The following is a 24,145-nucleotide window of genomic DNA, read 5'->3' as shown; positions in this document are numbered from 1 at the left end:
AAGAAATGTTCAGTGCACTAGTCTTTGTAGAATGTCGAGCAGGGCATAATGCTGTTTCAACAGGACAAAAATGGAAGCTGTAATTGAAACAAAAAAATACTGAACTTACCAATTTGAAAGTTACATTTTTATTGTTGAAAGGATCATCAACAATCTTCTGCAGGTTGGCAGCAACTGGAAAGAAAACAGATGTGGAATAAGGAATCTGAACCTCTAAAAAAACAGCATCATTTTTGCCATTTCTGGAGTAAATGACCGTGTCTGAAATTTGTCTTGCCTACTACTTACTAAAACTACATACTGTGTATGAATCGTTCTACATACTATTTAGAACGTACTGTTTTGTAAAACGTATGCACTAAGCAACAAATATCAACATACTTGTGTCATGGCGTGGCCCTCTTTAGATATAGCAAGCACCACCACTCTCTTCCCCCTACACCCAGGCTCTGTTATCTCAGGTCGTAAATTCCTGGAGGAGACTCTCTCCCTCATGCAGTATAGAGAGGGAGGGTTCACAGTAGAACAAAGTACTACCTCATAGTACTTGAGAACTGAACAATATCCATGTTTTGGAGAACGTGTAAACGGTCGGTGGAGAATCCAGCTACGACCGGTCCATTTTGTCTAATATTTGTGACCTCATGAGATACAATACAGCCACATTACCATAACTCTGTATATACAAGAGTCTCCGTTATGAGATTTGCATCTAATTATTGTATAAAATGAATGACTAAAGATGAAACTATTTGTGAAACTATGTAATGTGATGTAATGTGATTTTAAACTGTTGAAAGAGAATCCAATTCCCTTTAAAGTTTAACTAAGTCATTGGCCCACCCCATGAGCACAGACATTGATCTGGCGTCATGGGACAGCCTTTTTCTGCTGTCCCGAATATAAACCCCGGCTGGAGAAGCCCACTTCAGACCAAGCGTACCTCGATTACCGAGAGGGCTAGGTTTGAGTAGAGACCATGCATTCCATGGTTGTTGAATAACTAACCAAACCACGTGGGTCATTGGCTACATTGGTGGAACCGGTTAAACTCAGATACCGACAGAATAAGAGCAAATCTCGGATGAACGTTCCAACAGAAAAGGACGATTCCAAGAGATCACAACGACACACTGAGCGTAAATATATATATTGATTGCAATTATTCCCGAATGAGTGCGCGTTCATGTGCAAAGGATTAGCATTTCAATTATTATAATTATCCCCTGTGTAGTGACTCGTCTTTCCCGGCCTTCTCAGTCCCACTTCCCTTATCATTTCCTTGTAACCATATATATTGTTGTTTGTTTATGCATTTCTGTGATTATTTAGTTAGTAAATAAATAAATTATTAAATAAATTATTATTGTATGGATGATTCATAGTGAAGGCTGGGTTCGTGCAGATAACCAATGACATTTGGGATGAGACTAATGTGAGGTAAAGAATGATTCATTAATTAGATGACAAATTGGTCAGATATTAAAATATCTGAAAAGTTACATTATGAAAATTATAACTTTGTAATCTGAAGATTTTCCTTGGTGCCTGACTTCCTGGTTAATTACATGTACATGATTAATTTAATCACGTAATAATACAGAGAACTGATTTGTCTTCACTTTAATGATGCCAAAGACACGACACTAGGCTCACCCATACTGAGAATGTGTCAGCTATTGCACAATTGCGTTGTTTCCAGCCATTTGTTCATTTTTCTACAGTCCCTTTGATTATCAGCTGTTGTCAAACATAGGTCTGAAAATGCAATTCTCTTCTTCTCTTCTCTTATTTATCTTTGTGCAGATATTTCTGAAAAGCCAAAATGAATATGACATCCTGGCATTTAAAGCATACTAAATTTTCTAAATGGCACACTATAAAATATATTTCCACATAACCAAAATGCGTTGTCTCAATCAGTCATTTCAGCCTGACCTGTGACCTCTAAAGCTTTGGTCAAGTTACCATAGTCAGGGACACGTTATCCTACAGTCGACCTCTCTAAGCTTTGGTTTCATACTCACCAACCACCACGTCTTTCCCATCAACTAGACCTGCGGATACCAACTCCTGAGACACTCCATCTGATGAATCTGAGGAAGGTAAGTGAGTGAGAGAGAGAGAACAGAACCGAGATATATGGAGATAGATGGGGAGATAACTAACCGCTCTGTTTATGCGAGAAGAAAAAGTGTGATGGGTCCATATATGTGATTGTAACATAGCCACATCCCTGATATGCAGATGACCCTGATTAGAAACAACTGCTTCTCACCTGTTGATCTGTATAAATGCGGTTTCTGATAGGAAAAGATTTTAACCTACATGAAGAAGACTTAATTTGAAACATCTGCTCTGAAGCAGTAAAAGTTAGCTTTACGCAAAATATTTTGAGTGCGAATCCCATCACACATGTTTTGCTAATCTGGATTCACTGGTTTCACCTTTTGGGTGAATGCGATGGTCCACTTTTGTTCAGTGGTTAGATAGTGCTCTTTCCACATTTTGTAAGGTTACAGCCTGAATTTAAACATATTACATTCATATTTTGTTTCACTGATCTACACACAATACCCCATAATGTCAAAGTGGAATTATGTTGTTAGAAATGTCTACAAATTATAAAAAATGTATGGGTGAAATCATTTAAGTAGTCAAACTTTTTGTTATGGCAAGCCTAAATAAGTGCAGGATTGTTGAGGGAAACTTGTTCCAAGGATCATTATCCAGATTATTAAAGCAATTGAAGGAAAGTTCACTCAGGACATGCAGAAGAACAAAAAAAACTGCAGAATCACAATCATTTACAGTGGGGCAAAAAAGTATTTAGTCAGCCACCAATTATGCAAGTTCTCCCACGTCAACAGATGAGAGGCCTGTAATTTTCATCATAGGTACACTTCAACTATGACAAACAAAATGAGAAAAAAAATTACAGAAAATCACATTGTAGGATTTTGAATGAATTTATTTGCAAATTATGGTGGAAAATAAGTATTTGGTCAATAACAAAAGTTTATCTCAATACTTTGTTATATACCCTTTGTTGGCAATGACAGAAGTCAAACATTTTCTGTAAGTCTTCACAAGGTTTTCACACACTGTTGCTGGTATTTTGGCCCATTCCTCCATGCAGATCTCCTCTCGAGCAGTGATGTTTTGGGGCTGTTGCTGGGCAACACAGACTTTCAACTCCCTCCAAAGATTTTCTATGGGGTTGAGATCTGGAGACTGGCAAAGCCACTCCAGGACCTTGAAATGCTTCTTACAAAGCCCCTCCTTCATTGCCCGGGCGGTGTGTTTGGGATCATTGTCATGCTGAAAGACCCAGCCACGTTTCATCTTCAATGCCCTTGCTGATGGAAGGAGGTTTTCACTCAAAATCTCACGATACATGGCCCCATTCATTCTTTCCTTTACACGGATCAGTCGTCCTGGTCCCTTTGAAGAAAAACAGCCCCAAAGCATGATGTTTCCACCCCCATGATTCACAGTAGGTATGGTGTTCTTTGGATGCAACTCAGCAATCTTTGTCCTACAAACACGACGAGTTGAGTTTTTACCAAAAAGTTATGGTCAGATGAAACCAAAATATATGACATTCTCCCAATCTTCTTCTGGATCATCCAAATGCTCTCTAGCAAACTTCAGACGGGCCTGGACATGTACTGGCTTAAGCAGGGGGCCTCGTCTGGCACTGCAGGATTTGAGTCCCTGGCGGTGTAGTGTGTTACTGATGGTAGGCTTTGTTACTTTGGTCCCAGCTCTCTGCAGGTCATTCACTAGGTCCCCCCGTGTGGTTCTGGGATTTTTGCTCACCGTTCTTGTGATCATTTTGACCCCACGGGGTGAGATCTTGCGTGGAGCCCCAGATCGATGGAGATTATCAGTGGTCTTGTATGTCTTCCATTTCCTAATAATTGCTCCCACAGTTGATTTCTTCAAACCAAGCTGCTTACCTATTGCAGATTCAGTCTTCCCAGCCTGGTGCAGGTCTACAATTTTGTTTCTGGTGTCCTTTGACAGCTCTTTGGTCTTGGCCATAGTGGAGTTTGGAGTGTGACTGTTTGAGGTTGTGGACAGGTGCCATTCATACAGGTAACGAGTGGAGGACAGAGGAGCCTCTTAAAGAAGAAGTTACAGGTCTGTGAGAGCCAGAAATCTTGCTTGTTTGTAGGTGACCAAATACTTATTTATCACCATAATTTGCAAATAAATTCATTAAAAACCCTACAATGTGATTTTCTGGAGAAAAAAAAAATCTAATTTTGTCTGTCATAGTTGAAGTGTACCTGTGATGAAAAATACAGGCCTCTCTCATATTTTTAAGTGGGAGAACTTGCACAATTGGTGGCTGACTAAATACTTTTATGCCCCACTGTAACAGGAAATAGCTAAAAACACACAAACAGAGACAGACAGACACTTACCTCTACCAGGCATGAACTCAAATCGGATGTCGTTCAGTTCTTTCTTCAAGTTCCTGGGAAGAAAAGAGTTAGAACTGGTTAGGAGGAGGTCTGTACATTCAGGTTAGGCGGTGTCAACCATTGTCCAATCTACTCATAAAACATTGTGATATTCCCCTATTCACCAACACTTTTTGTTATATAAACAAAGCAACCCAGCTAAAACACAGTTGGGCTGGCACGAAATCGAATGCTACAACTGGACGAAACAAGACAAAACGTAATGTTGAAAGCCTGGACAGATACTAAGGCTAATCTTTTCTAATATTCCTTTCTGGTGGAGGAGCTTGAGCATGGAACAGGTCTGTGTCTATGTGGCACTCACACGACTGAGCAAAGTGGTTATGAATCATGGGCTGGATAGAAGCAAAGTGACAGTCGACTGATGACGAATGGGCGGTCTTGCCGTAGTGAGTTAGGTTATGAATCATGGGCTGGATAGAAGCAAAGTATGCCGTCTTCAGAACTGGATAATAATTTGCCTCATCCTCGTTTGTTCAACTTCTCATAAAGCTGTGACTGAGAATATGATTGAGAATGTTATGGGGCTTCCACTGGTCCAACGGCATCGTTTACCGAGTACCAAAAACCTGGTTGCCTCTGTTAGGAGGCTGAAACTTAGCTGCAAGTGGATCTTCCAGCAAGACAACAACCCCAAGCACACATCAAAATCTACAAAGACATTACTAAGTGACCACAAAATCAACATTTTGCAATGGCCATCTCAGTCTCCAGACTTGAATGAACCCCATTGAAAACCTGTGGTTTGAAGAGGGCAGTCCATGCAGGGAGACTAAGGATATCGAGGATCTGGAAAAATGGTCTAAGGGTTCAATGCGTTTTACAATCTCATAAGACATCTTAGAAATGGGCTCAGTGTACAAGGACAGAGTTCAACAGTATCGAAAACAAAGATGTCAATCATTTTGACCCCTAGTTGTTTTATTACTTGTTAAACAAAATCTCTGAGCAATTGTATTAGTATAAAATATGATTTTCAAAAGGTTTTATACGTTCTTTTTAGCTTATCTTTGTCAATAATTTTAGACACCATTGTATATAAAACAATGAATAAGTTATAAGGCCCATGCATCTGACAGACAGAGACTGACTATTTTCTGACATTTTGGACTGCTTTAGCATTCGGTATACAACATATTTATTGAAATAGGCTATAGCAAAAAGGAATAAGAAAATGACTCGTTATGTCACTAGTGTGCTGCCCTGCTGTATGCTGCTGGTGCGCTTCACTCGGTCAGTATTTCTGAATCCTTTTTAAGTTTAAAACTACAGAACATTTACTACAGAACATTAGAGTAAATGGATTTGGGACAATATATTTCAAATTGAAGCGCAATTACCATTCAAGTGCAAAGGCAAATAGGCAGGCTTCAGCACATCACACAACTTTGCAATGAGCTGGAGGCCGTATACATTTTGAAAATATGTAGTTAGTTAATTATTTTAAACCGAAACATTTTACTAATTATTATGAGGCACTTCTTAACATGCTCCAAAGTATCCTGGTCAAAATCCAACCAAACATGCAGACAATTATTTGATAAAGACTTTCACATGCCATTGAAACCAGCAAACTTGTTCTCTCATGTTCCATTGGTTTTCAAATGAACATTCTTTCATTTTCCAGTAGCCAAAGGCTGATGATAATCCTAGTCATATTAGTAACCCTGCTAGTTGATGATAATCCTCGTGATATTAGTAAACCTGCTAGTTGATGATAATCCAAGTCATATTAGTAACCCTGCTAGTTGATGATAATCCAAGTGCTATCTAACCTCCAAACGAGCTTCAATGCCATACAACACTCCTTCCGTGGCCTCCAACTGCTCTTCAACGCTAGTAAAACCAAATGCATGCTTTTCAACCGTTCGCTGCCTGCACCAGCACGCCTGACTAGCATCACCACCCTGGATGGTTCCGACCTAGAATATGTGGACATCTATAAGTACATAGGTGTCTGGCTAGACTGTAAACTCTGCTTCCAGACTCATATCAAACATCTCCAATCGAAAATCAAATCTAGATTCGGCTTTCTATTCCCCAACAAAGCCTCCTTCACTCACGCCGCCAAACTTACCCTAGTAAAACTGACTATTCTACCGATCCTCGACTTCGGCGATGTCATCTACAAAATTGCTTCCAACACTCTACTCAGCAAACTGGATGCAGTTTATCACAGTGCCATCCGTTTTGTCACTAAAGCACCTTATACCACCCACCACTGCGACCTGTATGCTCTCGTCGGCTGGCCCTCGCTACATATTCATCGCCAGACCCACTGGCTCCAGGTCATCTACAAGTCCATGCTAGGTAAAGCTCTGCCTTATCTCAGTTCACTGGTCACGATGGCAACAAATCAAATCAAATTTTACTTGTCACATACACATGGTTAGCAGATGTTAATGTGAGTGTAGCAAAATGCTTGTGCTTCCAGTTCCGACAATGCAGTAATAACCAACAAGTAATCTAAACTAACAATTCCAAAACTAATTTCTTATACACAGTGTAAGGGGATAAAGAATATGCACATAAAGATATGAATGAGTGATGGTGCAGAGCAGCATAGGCAAGATACAGTAGATGGTATCGAGTACAGTATATACATATGAGATGAGTATGTAAACAAAGTGGCATAGTTAAAGTGGCTAGTGATACATGTATTACATAAAGATGCAGTAGATGATAGAGTACAGTATATACGTATACATATGAGATGAATAATGTAGGGTATGTAAACATTATATTAGGTGGCATTGTTTAAAGTGGCTAGTGATATATTTTACATCCTTTCCCATCAATTCCCATTATTGAAGTGGCTGGAGTTGAGTCAGTGTGTTGGCAGCAGCCACTCAATGTTAGTGGTTGCTGTTTAACAGTCTGATGGCTTTGAGATAGAAGCTGTTTTTCAGTCTCTCGGTCCCTGCTTTGATGCACCTGTACTGACCTCGCCTTCTGGATGATAGTGGTGTGAACAGGCAGTGGCTCGGGTGGGTGTTGTCCTTGATGATCTTTATGGCTTTCCTGTAACATCGGGTGGTGTAGGTGTCCTGGAGGGCAGGTAGTTTGCCCCCGGTGATACGTTGTGCAGACCTCACTACCCTCTGGAGAGCCTTACGGTTGTGGGCGGAGCAGTTGCCGTACCAGGTGGTGATACAGCCCGCCAGGATGCTCTCGATTGTGCATCTGTAGAAGTTTGTGAGTGCTTTTGGTGACAAGCCGAATTTCTTCAGCCTCCTGAGGTTGAAGAGGCGCTGCTGCGCCTTCTTCACGATCCTGTCTGTGTGAGTGGACCAATTCAGTTTGTCTGTGATGTGTATGCCGAGGAACTTAAAACTTACTACCCTCTCCACTACTGTTCCATCGATGTGGATAGGGGGGTGTTCCCTCTGCTGTTTCCTGAAGTCCACAATCATCTCCTTAGTTTTGTTGACGTTGAGTGTGAGGTTATTGTCCTGACACCACACTCCGCGGGCCCTCACCTCCTCCCTGTAGGCCATCTCGTCGTTGTTGGTAATCAAGCCTACCACTGTTGTGTTGTCCGCAAACTTGATGATTGAGTTGGAGGCGTGCGTTGCCGCGCAGTCGTGGGTTAACAGGGAGTACAGGAGAGGGCTCAGAACGCACCCTTGTGGGGCCCCAGTGTTGAGGAGCTGTTGTTGCCTACCCTCACCACCTGGGGGCGGCCCGTCGGGAAGTCCAGTACCCAGTTGCACAGGGCGGGGTCGAGACCCAGGGTCTCGAGCTTGATGACGAGCTTGGAGGGTACTATGGTGTTAAATGCCGAGCTGTAGTCGATGAACAGCATTCTCACATAGGTATTCCTCTTGTCCAGATGGGTTAGGGCAGTGTGCAGTGTGGTTGAGATTGCGTCGTCTGTGGACCTATTTGGGCGGTAAGCAAATTGGAGTGGGTCTAGGGTGTCAGGTAGGGTGGAGGTGATATGGTCCTTGACTATTCTCTCAAAGCACTTCATGATGACGGAAGTGAGTGCTACGGGGCGGTAGTCGTTTAGCTCAGTTACCTTAGCTTTCTTGGGAACAGGAACAATGGTGGCCCTCTTGAAGCATGTGGGAACAGCAGACTGGTATAGGGATTGATTGAAAATGTCCGTAAACACACCAGCCAGCTGGTCTGCGCATGCTCCGAGGGCGCGGCTGGGGATGCCGTCTGGGCCTGCAGCCTTGCGAGGGTTAACACGTTTAAATGTTTTACTCACCTCGGCTGCAGTGAAGGAGAGACCGCATGTTTCCATTGTAGGCCGTGTCAGTGGCACTGTATTGTCCTCAAAGCGGGCAAAGAAGTTATTTAGTCTGCCTGGGAGCAAGACATCCTGGTCTGTGACTGAGCTGGATTTATTCTTATAGTCCGTGATTGACTGTAGACCCTGCCACATACCTCGTGTCTGAGCCGTTGAATTGAGATTCTACTTTGTCTCTATACTGACGCTTGGCTTGTTTGATAGCCTTACGGAGGGAATAGCTGCACTGTTTGTATTCGGTCATATTACCAGTCACCTTGCCCTGATTAAAAGCAGTGGTTCGCGCTTTCAGTTTCATGCGAATGCTGCCATCAATCCACGGTTTCTGGTTAGGGAATGTTTTAATCGTTGCTATGGGAACGACATCTTAAACGCACGTTCTAATGAACTCGCACACCGAATCAGCGTATTCGTCAATGTTGTTGCCTGACGCAATACGAAACATGTCCCAGTCCACGTGATGGAAGCAGTCTTGGAGTGTGGAATCAGCTTGGTCGGACCAGCGTTGGACAGACCTCAGCGTGGGAGCTTCTTGTTTTAGTTTCTGTCTGTAGGCAGGGATCAGCAAAATGGAGTCGTGGTCAGCTTTTCCGAAAGGGGGGCGGGGCAAGGCCTTATATGCGTCGCGGAAGTTAGAATAGCAATGATCCAAGGTTTTGCCAGCCCTGGTGGCGCAATCGGTATATGCTGATACATTTTAGGTCTTGTGTCTTGTTTTCAGATTAGCTTTGTTAAAATCCCCAGCTACAATGAATGCAGCCTCAGGATGTATGGATTCCAGTTTCCAAAGAGTCAAATAAAGTACGTTCAGAGCCATCGATGTGTCTGCTTGGGGGGGAATATATACGGCTGTGATTATATTCGAAGAGAATTCCCTTGGTAGATAATGCGGTCGACATTTGATTGTGAGGAATTCTAAATCAGGTGAACAGAAGGATTTGAGTTCCTGTATGTTTCTGTGATCACACCACGTCTCGTTAGCCATAAGGCATACGTCCCCGCCCCTCTTCTTACCAGAAAGATGTTTGTTTCTGTCGGCGCGATGCGTGGAGAAACCCGCTGGCTGCACCTCCTCCGAAAGCGTCTCCAGAAGACCGCCTCATTTCCCTCTTTTACGAAGTCGTTTTTTTGGGTCGCCGGCTGGGATCCATTCCGTTGTCCTGGTTGAAAGGCAGAACACAGGATCCGCTTCGCGAAAGTCATATTCTTGGTCGTACTGATGGTGAGTTGACGCTGATCTTATATTCAGTAGTTCTTCTCGACTGTATGTAATGAAACCTAAGATGACCTGGGGTACTAACGTAAGAAATAGCACGTAAAAAAAAAAAAAACTGCATAGTTTCCTAGGAACGCGAAGTGAGGCGGCCATCTCTGTCGGCGCCGGAAGTACACCCACCCGTAGCACGCGATCCAGCAGGTGTATCTCACTGATCATCCCTAAAGCCAACACCTCATTTGGCCGCCTTTCGTTCCAGTTCTCTGCTGCCTGTGACTGGAACGAATTGCACAAAAAAAAAAATAATAATAGCTGAAGTTGGAGACCTTTATCTCCCTCACCAACTTAAAACATCTGCTATCTGAGCAGCTAACCGATCGCTGCAGCTGTACATAGTCTATCGGTAAAAAGCCCACCCAATTTTACCTACCTCATCCCCATACTGTTTTTATTTATTTACTTTTCTGCTCTTTTGCACACCAGTATCTCTACCTGTACATGACCATCTGATCTTTTATCACTCCAGTGTTAATCTGCAAAACTGTAATTATTCGCCTACCTCCTCATGCCTTTTGCACACAATGTATATAGACTCCCCTTTTTTCTACTGTGTTATTGACTTGTTAATTGTTTACTCCATGTGTAACTCTGTTGTGTTGTCTGTTTACACTGCTATGCTTTATCTTGGCCAGGTCGCAGTTGCAAATGAGAAATTGTTCTCAACTAGCATACCTGGTTAAATAAAGGTGAATATATATATATATAAAAAATAGTAACCCTGCTAGTTGATGATAATCCCAGTCATATTAGTAACCCTGCTAGTTGATGATAATCCCAGTCATATTAGTAACCCTGCTAGTTGATGATAATCCTAGTCATATTAGAAACCCTGCTAGTTGATGATAATCCTAGTCATGTTATAAACCCATGTTAGTTGATGATAATCCTAGTCATATTAGTAACCCTGTTAGTTGATGCATCTTTAGATCTCCCCTCTCAACATTTCTAAAGGATGTTTCCATCATCACATGAAACCGCTCACAATGGTGTTCTCTCATTATGGAACGAACATTTGCACGTAGCCTACTGCCCTGTGCGCATTGCTGTGGTTGTGGGAAAATAAATGATCAACATTTTATGCTTAACGTTCTTATCTGTTGCATGAGCCTCATTGCTTTTTTCTGTTTTGGGGAAGTAGCCGAGGCCTTGTAGCTGTGTGTATTACGTTATATCACATAGGAGAAGAAATGTTACACTTTCTTTGGGCAGGAAAATGTTTGTTTTGTAAAAACTTGTTTTACTTTATTTAACTAGGCAAGTCAGTTAAGAATAAATTATCTTCAATGATGGTCTACCCCGGCTAAACCTGGACGACACTGAGCCAATTGTGCCTCGTCCTATGGGACTCCCAATCACGGCCGGATGTGATGCAGCCTGGAATCGAACCAGGAACTGTAGTGATGCCTTTTGCACTGAGATGCAGTGCCTTAGACCACTGCCACTCATGATTGCAATTCTATTACACTTTATATGACAGGAGACATTAACAGAATATTTTTTAATACGACAAATTACTGGGTAGCCTACTCTGCTGACAAACAAAAAACAAAAACAATAAAAACCACATTGTCTGATCAATTAGGCCTATGAAAGGGGGAGACCTATCTAACCTGGAGGAGGAAAATATTGTCCAAAAACAAACAAAAGTAGCAATGGCCCAATGATAAAGACAGTGAATATAAACACTCACCAAGGATGGCTGATGTTCTCCGCCGCTCTCCAATAAGACAGGCCACTCTCCAATAAGACAGGCCACTCTCCAATAAGACAGGCCACTCTCCAATAAGACAGGCCACTCTCCAATAAGACAGGCCACTCTCCAATAAGACAGGCCACTCTCCAATAAGACAGGCCACTCTCCAATAAGACAGGCCACTCTTCAATAAGACAGGCCACTCTCCAATAAGACAGGCCACTCTCCAATAAGACAGGCCACTCTCCAATAAGACAGGCCACTCTTCCCTCAAATAAGCTGAGAATTTTGATAACTAAAAGACAGATTGGATTCTTCTCATTGTCTCTTTACAGCAAAAAAAATTGCAATATTCTTGGCTGGGTCTCTCTGCTTTTCATTGACGGTCGCAACTCAACAGTCTTCTATTTGGTCCAAATTGAGGGCCCTTCCGGCTGTATGATTTAAAGTAATCCACAGCATTGGGTGAGTGGACGCCCTAATCAGGTAATGCAATCAATCTGGTCTGGTGAATTTCTTAAATGTCCGGTCAATTCAAATGCTGCCAGTATAATGTCTGGTGCCACATTTTCCTAACGGAAACAATGCCACCCACCACTAGATTCGTACCTCAACCTCAACACCAGGCTGATGGGGACTTTGGTGGTGGCAGGGTCCTGGGCCACAGCGTCCCCCTGGGTAAGGATGTCCTCAGCTGGCTTGTCGTGCCCTGCCCCTACTGGACGGAGCAGACTGGGAGAACCATCCTCTGGAGGGAAGATCTGAGGTGGACCAGAGATAAAGAGATAAACTCATGCTGTATCAGAAAGAGATTAATCCACCTTTTCATGTGAATGTGGTTTTGGTTGTCAACTTTGTGGTAATATTACCAAAGCTACCTTTCAAGGGATACTTGGGATTTTGGCAATCAAGCCCTTTATCAACTACCTCAGAATCAGATTATCTCATGGATACCATTTGACTCTGCATCCAGTATGAAGGGAGTTAAAGGGAGTTAAAGGTAGTTATGCGAGCCAACGGTAACAAGCATTAGCGCAATGACTGGAAGTCTATGGTATCTACTAGCATGCTAGCAGTTACTCATAGACTTCCAGTCACTGCGCTAACGCTAGTAAGCCACTGCGTTAACGCGAGGCACGCAAAGGCATAACAATTGGTATCCACTGGTTCATCTAACTATGGGGAAGTAGATAAAGGGCTTAATTGTCAAAATACCAAATTATCCCTTTAAGATGAAGGCACTAACTATAATTCACACTGGATAAGAGTGTCTGCTGAATGACTAAAATGTAAAGCTTTTTTACACTGTATTCTCACAGGCCATGAGGCTGTCAGCCCTGGGCTAAGAGCAGTGTGAACGTGGCTATAGATACTAATGCCAAGTCTTACAATGCATTATGACTGCACCATAATGCATTGTATACCTGTATGCCTTAAGTGTAGTGTTATCACATTATCTGCATGTCCATACACTCCTTTTGGGAGAGAGCAGATTAAAGAGTTAGATCAGGTCTTTGGCAATGATTCTTCTAATACAACGTCATACAAAACTCAAGCCGACCGGCATCCTATTGTTTCTGCAATGAACAGATGTTTTTAGGTGTTCTGATTTATAGCAACACCAGTGCTTACCTCGATGGATCCATCTTTCACTCTGGGAGACTAGAATGGGACACGACACAAAGATTAACAGACGTCAACAGAACATGCAATGAAGGTTTTCCCTCCACACAGAATAACAGGTTGATTGATTGAGGAGTCCGAGGTGGCATTGAACCACGACAGGGTTCAGATAGAATTTAAAATAATCAATATCTGTGCTTGATTGAACTTGCTTGGTACAATGAAAACAATAGAATAGTTGCAAGAGTGTAAACCCACTCCAGGCAGACTAGAGCAAACCATAAGGGATGGTTTCCCAGACATAGATTGAATCCTGAACTAAACAGCTCTTCCGATGAACATCTCCATTGAGAATGCTTTTTAGTCCAGGACAAGGCTTAATCTGTGTCTGAGACACCGTCCCGAAAGCTAAGTATTGTAAAGATTTTCAATAGTATTTGAACGTAGGTCTGATGTCTAGGTTAAGTGTAACTAGGTTAGTCTCACCCTTAGAGCTGCCACGGCTGCCTGGCCCTCCTCACTCTCCATATCCAGCTCATCATCACTCCACTCCCACTCCCCGTCTTCTGTCTTGTGGAGACGACCACTGGAACCAGGCACACGGCGCACCTAAACACACTATTCTATCTTTAGCATGGTGGAGTAAAACACACTATTCTATCTTTAGCATGGTGGAGTAAAACACACTATTCTATCTTTAGCATGGTGGAGTAAAACACACTATTCTATCTTTAGCATGGTGGAGTACAACACACTATTCTATCTTTAGCATGGTGTGGTGTGGAGTACAACACACACCTAAACACACTATTCTCTTTAGCATGGTGGAGTAAAACACACTATTCTATCTTTAGCATGGTGTGGAGTGGAGTGTAAAACACACTATTCTATCTTTAGCATGGTGTGGAGTGGAGTGTAAAACACACTATTCTATCTTTAGCATGGTGTGGAGTGGAGTAAAACACACTATTCTATCTTTAGCATGGTGTGGAGTGGAGTAAAACACACTATTCTATCTTTAGCATGGTGTGGAGTAAAACACACTATTCTATCTTTAGCGTGGTGTGGTGTTGAGTACAACACACACCTAAACACACACCTAAACACACTATTCTATCTTTAGCATGGTGTGGAGTGGAGTAAAACACACACCTAAACACACTATTCTATCTTTAGCATGGTGTGGAGTGGAGTAAAACACACACCTAAACACACTATTCTATCTTTAGCATGGTGTGGTGTGGAGTAAAACACACCGAAACACACTATTTTATCTTTAGCATGGTGTGGTGTGGTTTGGAGTAAAAAAACATACCTTGGACCAGTCCCTCGAAATCATGTACACAAACTTTAAATATCGTAAAACCATAGACACAAAATGCATCATTTCCCTGCCATACTGTAGGCCTACTGCTATACATAGCAGGAAAGAAGTCATTATGTCAAAGCATGATGTGTAGACTTCTGTGTTTGATGTCACTATGTACACTAACCTGGAATAAGCACTGGGGCCTGTTCAGGAGACTGTATCGCTGAATAACATTTTTATAGAACTGCATTGTGTAGAACAGCTATGACTGTGTGTCATGTAGAATTCCACTGTGTGACTATGCCAATGGTTATAATTTTGTTGTCTCGTACCCTTTTGGATCTGTCTCCTATCGATGGACCTTTCTGAAGGAGCTTCTCTTCCAAGTATTCATTATTCTGCATGACCGAGACAGACAGACAAGATTAAGTCCCATGACAACATTGTTCTATTTTTCTTTGCAACAGTCCAAGGCACTGCATCTCAGTGCTATAGGCGTCACTACAGACACCCTGGTTCGAATCTAGGCTGTATCACAACCGGCCGTGATTGGGAGTCCCATAGGGCGGCGCACAACTGACCCAGCGTCATCCGGGTTTGGCCGGTGTAGGCCGTCATTGTCAATAAAAAAATCTGTTCTTACCAAGTTAATTGCCAAGTTAAATAAAAAATAATATTTGTCAAAGGTACTACATATTACGGATGCACATACACAGTGTACAAAACATTAGGAACAGCCACTCTTTCCATGACAGACTGACCAGTTGAATACAGGTGAAAGCTATGATCCCTTACTGATGTCACTTGTTGAATTGTCTTCAATCAGTGTAAATAGAAGGGAGGGGACATGTTAAAGAATGATTGTTAAGCCTTGAGACAACTGAGAAGTGGATTGTGTACATATGCCATTCAGAGGGTGAATGGGCAAGAGAAAATATTGAAGTGCCTTTGAACAGGGTTTGTTAGAAGGTGCCAAGCACACCGGTTTGAGTGATTCCAGAACTGCAACGCTGCTGTTTTTTTCACGCTGAACAGTTTCCCGTATGTATCAAGAACGGTCCACCACCCAAAGGACATCCAGCCAACTTGACACAACTGTGGGAAGCATTGGAGATGGGCCAGCATCCCTGTGGAACGCTTTAGACACCTTAGTGTGGAGTGAACGAATTGAGGCTGTTCTAATGGCAAAATCGGGTGTAACTCAATATTTGGTATGTGTTCCTAAAGTTTTGTACACTCAATGTATAATACAGTATGTCTTACCTTTGCTTTAGTGAAGAATTTATGCTTTAGCAGCTCAGCAGCAGTCGGTCTGAAAGACAGAGTGAGACAATTCTTTACTACTCTGCAGGACCGTAAACGCACCATGGAGGGAGGAGAATCCACTCAAAATAAAATGGGATTAAGAAAAGTTGAGACCCAGAATACGATGACTAGGTGAATAATAATAATAGTAGCTGCTTTCTGGTGTGCCATACAAAGGACAATGCTAACTTGGAGAAATTGTGTCACAGTGGAATTAGGACGCCAACCTGGTTGTAAAACATCTGATTACTAGAAGCACATTTGTTAGATTAGGGCTGAAGCAAAAGCCTTAAGGGGGAAGCTCTCCAGAAATTCTCCTGCGCTATACCCATCTCAGATCAGTTACATAGTCAGTGGTCCGATGTGACTCGGTTAGACCGGGGTAGTAGGTTCAATTCCCACTGGGGCCATATACTAAAATGTATGCAATCACTACTGTAAGGCACTTTGGATAAAAGCGTCTGCTAAATGGGATACATTGTATTGTTGAGTGTTTGGGATAGTCACCTTTTCTCAGGCTCCTTCTGTAGACAGAGTGAGATCATCTTCCTGAAGGACTTGCCATACTTCTTCACCATCTCCTTGTCCTGGATGCCCGTCTCCAAGCAGGGAGGGTCATTCTGCAGGGTCAGCATGAGCACCTACACCCACACAACACCAGGTCATGACCGGGTTATTACACACACACAACACCAGGTCACGACCGGGTTATTACCCCCACACACACACAACACCAGGTCACGACCGGGTTATAACCCACACACAACACCATCTCCTTGTCCTGGATGCCCGTCTCCAAGCAGGGAGGGTCATTCTGCAGGGTCAGCATGAGCACCTACACCCACACACACACCAGGTCATGACCGGGTTATTACACACACACAACACCATCTCCTTGTCCTGGATGCCCGTCTCCAAGCAGGGAGGGTCATTCTGCAGGGTCAGCATGAGCACCTACACCCACACAACACCAGGTCATGACCGGGTTATTACACACACACAACACCATCTCCTTGTCCTGGATGCCCGTCTCCAAGCAGGGAGGGTCATTCTGCAGGGTCAGCATGAGCACCTACACCCACACAACACCAGGTCATGACCGGGTTATTACCCACACACACACAACACCAGGTCATGAGGTTATTCACCCCCACCACACAACACCCACACACACAACACCAGGTCATGACCGGGTTATTACCACACACACACACACACACAACACCAGGTCATGACCAGGTTATTACACACACACACACACACACACAACACCAGGTCACGACCGGGTTATTACCCACACACACCCACACAACACCAGGTCACGACCACCAGGTTGACCGGGTCATCACCCCCACACACACAACAACCCACACACACCCCAGGTCACAACACCAGGTCATGACCGGGTATTACCCCCACACAACACCAGGTCATTACCCACACACACCACCAGGTCATTACCCACACACAACACCAGGTCATGACCGGGTTATTACCCCCACACAACACCAGGTCATGACCGGGTTATTCACCCCCCACACACAACACCAGGTCATTACCCACACACAACACCAGGTCATTACCCACACACAACACCAGGTCACCCCACACACACAACACCATTACCCACACACAACACCAGGTCATGACCGGGTTAGGTTACCGGGTTATCACACACAACCAGGTCATAACCAGGTTATCACCCCCACACACAACACCAGGTCATGACCGGGTTACACCCACACACAACACCAGGTCATTACCCACACACAACACCAGATGGGTTGTCATTACCAGGTCACCCCCACACACAACACCAGGTCATGACCGGGTCAGGTGACCGGGTTATACCCACACACAACACCAGGTCATGACCGGGTCATTACCCACACACAACACCAGGTCATGACCAGGTTATTACCCCCACACACAACACACGGGTTATCACCCCCCACACACAACACCAGGTCATGACCGGGTCATTACCCCCACACAACACCAGGTCATGACCGGGTCATTACCCCCCACACAACACCAGGTCATGACCGGGTTATTACCCCCACACAACACCAGGTCATGACCGGGTTATTACCCCCACACAACACCAGGTCATGACCGGGTTATTACCCCCACACAACACCAGGTCATGACCGGGTCATTACCCCCACACAACACCAGGTCATGACCGGGTTATTACCCCCACACAACACCAGGTCATGACCGGGTTATTACCCCCACACAACACCAGGTCATGACCGGGTTATTACCCCCACACAACACCAGGTCATGACCGGGTTATTACCCCCACACAACACCAGGTCATGACCGGGTTATTACCCCCACACAACACCAGGTCATGACCGGGTCATTACCCCCACACAACACCAGGTCATGACCGGGTTATTACCCCCACACAACACCAGGTCATGACCGGGTTATTACCCACACACACACACACACACACACAACACCAGGTCATGACCAGGTCATTACCCCCACACAACACCAGGTCATGACCAGGTTATTACCCCCACACAACACCAGGTCATGACCGGGTTATTACCCCCACACAACACCAGGTCATGACCGGGTTATTACCCCCACACAACACCAGGTCATGACCGGGTTATTACCCCCACACAACACCAGGTCATGACCGGGTTATTACCCACACACACACACACACAACACCAGGTCATGACCGGGTTATTACCCCCACACAACACCAGGTCATGACCAGGTTATTACCCCCACACAACACCAGGTCATGACCAGGTTATTACCCCCACACAACACCAGGTCATGACCAGGTTATTACCCCCACACAACACCAGGTCATGACCAGGTTATTACCCCCACACAACACCAGGTCATGACCAGGTTATTACCCCCACACAACACCAGGTCATGACCAGGTTATAACACACACAACACCAGGTCATGGTCGCCTCCCTCGCCTCCCTGCGGACCTGGCATCCTTTCACTCCCTCCTCTCTACATTTTCCTCCTCTGTCTCTGCTGCTAAAGCCACTTTCTACCACTCTAAATTCCAAGCATCTGCCTCTAACCCTAGGAAGCTCTTTGCCACCTTCTCCTCCCTCCTGAATCCTCCTCCCCCTCCCCCCTCCTCCCTCTCTGCAGATGACTTCGTCAACCATTTTGAAAAGAAGGTCGACGACATCCGATCCTCGTTTGCTAAGTCAAACGACACCGCTGGTTCTGCTCACACTGCCCTACCCTGTGCTCTGACCTCTTTCTCCCCTCTCTCTCCAGATGAAATCTCGCTTCTTGTGACGGCCGGCCGCCCAACAACCTGCCCGCTTGACCCTATCCCCTCCTCTCTTCTCCAGACCATTTCCGGAGACCTTCTCCCTTACCTCACCCCGCTCATCAACTCATCCCTGACCGCTGGCTACGTCCCTTCCGTCTTCAAGAGAGCGAGAGTTGCACCCCTTCTGAAAAAACCTACACTCGATCCCTCCGATGTCAACAACTACAGACCAGTATCCCTTCTTTCTTTTCTCTCCAAAACTCTTGAACGTGCCGTCCTTGGCCAGCTCTCCCGCTATCTCTCTCAGAATGACCTTCTTGATCCAAATCAGTCAGGCTTCAAGACTAGTCATTCAACTGAGACTGCTCTTCTCTGTATCACGGAGGCGCTCCGCACTGCTAAAGCTAACTCTCTCTCCTCTGCTCTCATCCTTCTAGACCTATCGGCTGCCTTCGATACTGTGAACCATCAGATCCTCCTCTCCACCCTCTCCGAGTTGGGCATCTCCGGCGCGGCCCACGCTTGGATTGCGTCCTACCTGACAGGTCGCTCCTACCAGGTGGCGTGGCGAGAATCTGTCTGCTCGCCACGCGCTCTCACCACTGGTGTCCCCCAGGGCTCTGTTCTAGGCCCTCTCCTATTCTCGCTATACACCAAGTCACTTGGCTCTGTCATAACCTCACATGGTCTCTCCTATCATTGCTATGCAGACGACACACAATTAATCTTCTCCTTTCCCCCTTCTGATGACCAGGTGGCGAATCGCATCTCTGCATGTCTGGCAGACATATCAGTGTGGATGACGGATCACCACCACAAGCTGAACCTCGGCAAGACGGAGCTGCTCTTCCTCCCGGGGAAGGACTGCCCGTTCCATGATCTCGCCATCACGGTTGACAACTCCATTGTGTCCTCCTCCCAGAGCGCTAAGAACCTTGGCGTGATCTTGGACAACACCCTGTCGTTCTCAACTAACATCAAGGCGGTGGCCAGTTCCTGTAGGTTCATGCTCTACAACATCCGCAGAGTACGACCCTGCCTCACACAGGAAGCGGCGCAGGTCCTAATCCAGGCACTTGTCATCTCCCGTCTGGATTACTGCAACTCGCTGTTGGCTGGGCTCCCTGTCTGTGCCATTAAACCCCTACAACTCATCCAGAACGCCGCAGCCCGTCTGGTGTTCAACCTTCCCAAGTTCTCTCACGTCACCCCGCTCCTCCGCTCTCTCCACTGGCTTCCAGTTGAAGCTCGCATCCGCTACAAGACCATGGTGCTTGCCTACGGAGCTGTGAGGGGAACGGCACCGCAGTACCTCCAGGCTCTGATCAGGCCCTACACCCAAACAAGGGCACTGCGTTCATCCACCTCTGTCCTGCTCGCCTCCCTACCACTGAGGAAGTACAGTTCCCGCTCAGCCCAGTCAAAACTGTTCGCTGCTCTGGCCCCCAATGGTGGAACAAACTCCCTCACGACGCCAGGACAGCGGAGTCAATCACCACCTTCCGGAGACACCTGAAACCCCACCTCTTCAAGGAATACCTAGGATAGGATAAAGTAATCCTTCTCACCCCCCTTAAATGATTTAGATGCACTATTGTAAAGTGGCTGTTCCACTGATGTCAGAAGGTGAATTCACCAATTTGTAAGTCGCTCTGGATAAGAGCGTCTGCTAAATGACTTAAATGTAAATGACCAGGTTATTACACACACAACATGTAAGACAACATCAGTTGGCAATTGAATTCATATATATTTAGCCAGGATAGTCACAGAAACTGATTTTCAGGGGGATAAAGATGACACTGCTTCCACATCTTTCCAAGTAAATGTGTATAAATCACCTTCATGGGCGGATATTTATGATATGGGGCAGCGCCTGTAGCTAGCTCGATGGCTGTGATCCCGAAACTCCAGATATCTGCTTTGTAGTCATAACCTCTGACCTGAGGAGAGAGGAAGAATAATTGTAAGATATCTTTTCAAATATCTTCTAAAAGAGCATCTGTTCTAACAGTTAGACAGATAAAATGGTAGCTGACAAACAATCACGACATAATAAAGTACTTGTAATTTCTCAAAAGATCTGAAGCAAGAGGAAATTGTGTATGTCTCCACTACGCTCTTTGGAGGTGAATTAGTTTTCATCTAGAAGTTAGATCGAAATAGATGATAAGGAGAGTGATAGCGAAAGCAAGAGATAGAGAGAGACAGCAACAGAGAGAGAAAGAAAGAAAAACAGAATGAGGATTGGCACCCACCTGCTCCATGACCTCTGGGGCCATCCAACATGGCGTTCCAACAAATGTCTTTCTGACCTTAGTTCTGGTCATATCTCCTCCCGCTGCTAAGAAGGCACTCACACCAAAGTCTGGGATAGACAGAAGGGAGGAGAGAGGTGAGAGTTGGTAGATAGAAAGTTCAGAGAGATAGGCAACCAACCAATAGACTTGTTCCAGGGGAGTAAATGCTAGGAAGGTTGTATAATTTGTATTAGTAAAAAACAGAAGTAAATAAGCTTAAGGGAGTTGGAGTCTTAGGACCCATGACCATCCATACCTGCGATTTGCACAGAGCCATCATCCCCGAGAAGAATATTACCAGCCTTCAGATCCCTGTGAACAGAAAAAAACAGACTAACCAGATGAATCAGTATCAGAAATCGCTGAACGGGGGGGGGAGTAACTGTAGGGGAACCCATAGGCTTAAGAAGTGTTTAACCAGGCAGGCTAGTTGAGAACAAGTTCTCATTTGCAACTGCGACCTGGCCAAGATAAAGCATAGCAGTGTGAACAGACAACACAGAGTTACACATGGAGTAAACAATTAACAAGTCAATAACACAGTAGGAAAAAAAAGAAAAAAGAAAAAAAGAGTCTATATACATTGTGTGCAAAAGGCATGAGGAGGTAGGCGAATAATTACAATTTTGCAGATTAACACTGGAGTGATAAATGATCAGATGGTCATGTACAGGTAGAGATATTGGTGTGCAAAAGAGCAGAAAAGTAAATAAATAAAAACAGTATGGGGATGAGGTAGGTGAAAATGGGTGGGCTATTTACCAATAGACTATGTACAGCTGCAGCGATCGGTTAGCTGCTCAGATAGCACATGTTTGAAGTTGGTGAGGGAAATAAAAGTCTCCAACTTCAGCGATTTTTGCAATTCGTTCCAGTCACAGGCAGCAGAGAACTGGAATGAAAGGCGGCCAAATGAGGTGTTGGCTTTAGGGATGATCAGTGAGATACACATGCTGGAGTGCGTGCTACGGATGGGTGTTGCCATCGTGACCAGTGAACTGAGATAAGGCGGAGCTTTACCTAGCATGGACTTGTAGATGACCTGGAGCCAGTGGGTCTGGCAACGAATATGTAGCGAGGGCCAGCCGACTAGAGCATACAGGTCGCAGTGGTGGGTGGTATAAGGTGCTTTAGTAACAAAACGGGTGGCACTGTGATAAACTGCATCCAGTTTGCTGAGTAGAGTGTTGGAAGCTATTTTGTAGATGACATCGCCGAAGTCGAGGATCGGTAGGATAGTCAGTTTTACTAGGGTAAATTTTGCGGCGTGAGTGAAGGAGGCTTTGTTGCGGAATAGAAAGCCGACTCTAGATTTGATTTTAGATTGGAGATGTTTGATACGAGTCTGGAAGGAAATTAAGTTTAGGTTAAAAAAACATGTGACTGCACCTGTGAATCTGCCCATTCTTATGCAGGTACTCCAGTCCTCCCAGGACCTCTTTAAGGATGGTGGCTATGGACGACTCATCCAGCACCCCAGACTTATGCTCCCCACGAGATATGATGTGTTTAATGATGTCCAGTACTGAGCCTGACAAAGAAAGATTGAGAGAGAGAGAGAGAGAGAGAGAGAGAGAGAGACGGAAGAAATGAGAGGTCACTATTAGTTAGCTGTAGGATTCAACATGTGTCAGAGGAGGGTGAACAGTAAAATCATGAATTTCTTGGTCAAGTCCTTTTAGGTCAATAGTACTTTACTTCAAAAGTCTAGTTATTTAGATTTTGTGATCAGAAATAGCTATCACACACATGCACGTTTCATTACAAGCAAAGGTAGAGCACAGAATATATAGAGATAGAAGGTGTCCATAACAGGCAGCCGGGACAGTCTGGGCTGAGTTGCTCTATCCCTCCTCTCTTGGCTGCATGCAAGGAGGATGGACTGGGCTGAGAGTCAAGGCCACAGCTGGAGAAAAGCTGCTGCTCTGTGGCCAATAGAGCCTGGTAAGCAGGCACCTGGGATGGAGATGGGGTCTGGTAGTTCAAGAACAAACTTCTATTTCAAATACAATTTCATTACTATTATCAACACGATATCAACAGCCGAGCTGGCAACAACCTGATATCAATCTCAATTCCATGTGATCCCAATCGTGCCATCCCAGGCAGTTTGAAAGGTCAGTGCTGGGGCAGCCATTAGTAAATGTATTCTAACAGTTAGTACTTACCACCACTGAGTAGCCTCATCACCAGCCACAGCTCGTCCTTCACTACGAAGGATGTGTAGTAGGACACGATGTTGGGGTGGTGGCACTGGGACATAGCCTGGATCTCTTTCTGCAAAAAAAGGAAGAGAATCTGAGAGGACTGTATCAGTCTCAGCAATGCAGTCATAACGTCTTTCCCTCTGTTTGCGTGCATGTGTGTCTGTAGTGAATGAGTGTGTGTGTGTGTGTGTTACCAGGAGCTCGTCCATACTGGTCTGACACTTCTCCAGGTTGATGCGTTTAATGGCCACCCTCTCCTTCCTGGGCTCACAGTAGGCCGCCTGCACCACAGCCGTGGCACCACTCCCTGAAGAGGAAAAGTAGGGGGAAGAATTACAATGTAACACACATGCAAAGGGAAGCCAGTGGCACCATTACCTGGGACACACCACTGTTGGGAACACATAAGG

The 24,145-nt window shown here is 44.8% G+C and overlaps 1 protein-coding gene across 1 annotated transcript in view; it reads right to left on the bottom strand.

Annotated features, from left to right (window-relative positions):
* Positions 1–24,145, bottom strand: part of LOC135559074 (serine/threonine-protein kinase OSR1-like) — a 39,898-nt gene that overhangs the window by 4,167 nt on the left and 11,586 nt on the right. Inside the window, exons 2-16 of the mRNA XM_064993438.1 lie at positions 23,930–24,042; positions 23,697–23,805; positions 22,918–23,059; positions 21,785–21,840; positions 21,487–21,596; positions 21,070–21,171; positions 16,465–16,598; positions 15,916–15,964; positions 14,985–15,050; positions 13,830–13,952; positions 13,353–13,382; positions 12,330–12,481; positions 4,434–4,486; positions 2,028–2,096; positions 110–174 (exon numbers count right to left, since the gene is read on the bottom strand). Of these exons, the coding sequence (XP_064849510.1) occupies positions 110–174; positions 2,028–2,096; positions 4,434–4,486; positions 12,330–12,481; positions 13,353–13,382; positions 13,830–13,952; positions 14,985–15,050; positions 15,916–15,964; positions 16,465–16,598; positions 21,070–21,171; positions 21,487–21,596; positions 21,785–21,840; positions 22,918–23,059; positions 23,697–23,805; positions 23,930–24,042 (1,373 nt within the window). The remainder of the gene's footprint in view (positions 1–109; positions 175–2,027; positions 2,097–4,433; positions 4,487–12,329; positions 12,482–13,352; positions 13,383–13,829; positions 13,953–14,984; positions 15,051–15,915; positions 15,965–16,464; positions 16,599–21,069; positions 21,172–21,486; positions 21,597–21,784; positions 21,841–22,917; positions 23,060–23,696; positions 23,806–23,929; positions 24,043–24,145) is intronic.

Source organism: Oncorhynchus masou, chromosome 17, assembly GCF_036934945.1.
Source record: "Oncorhynchus masou masou isolate Uvic2021 chromosome 17, UVic_Omas_1.1, whole genome shotgun sequence".
Taxonomy (NCBI): domain Eukaryota; kingdom Metazoa; phylum Chordata; class Actinopteri; order Salmoniformes; family Salmonidae; genus Oncorhynchus; species Oncorhynchus masou.
The sequence above is the reverse complement of the archived record's forward strand: the minus strand, read 5'-3'. Positions and strand labels throughout refer to the sequence as shown.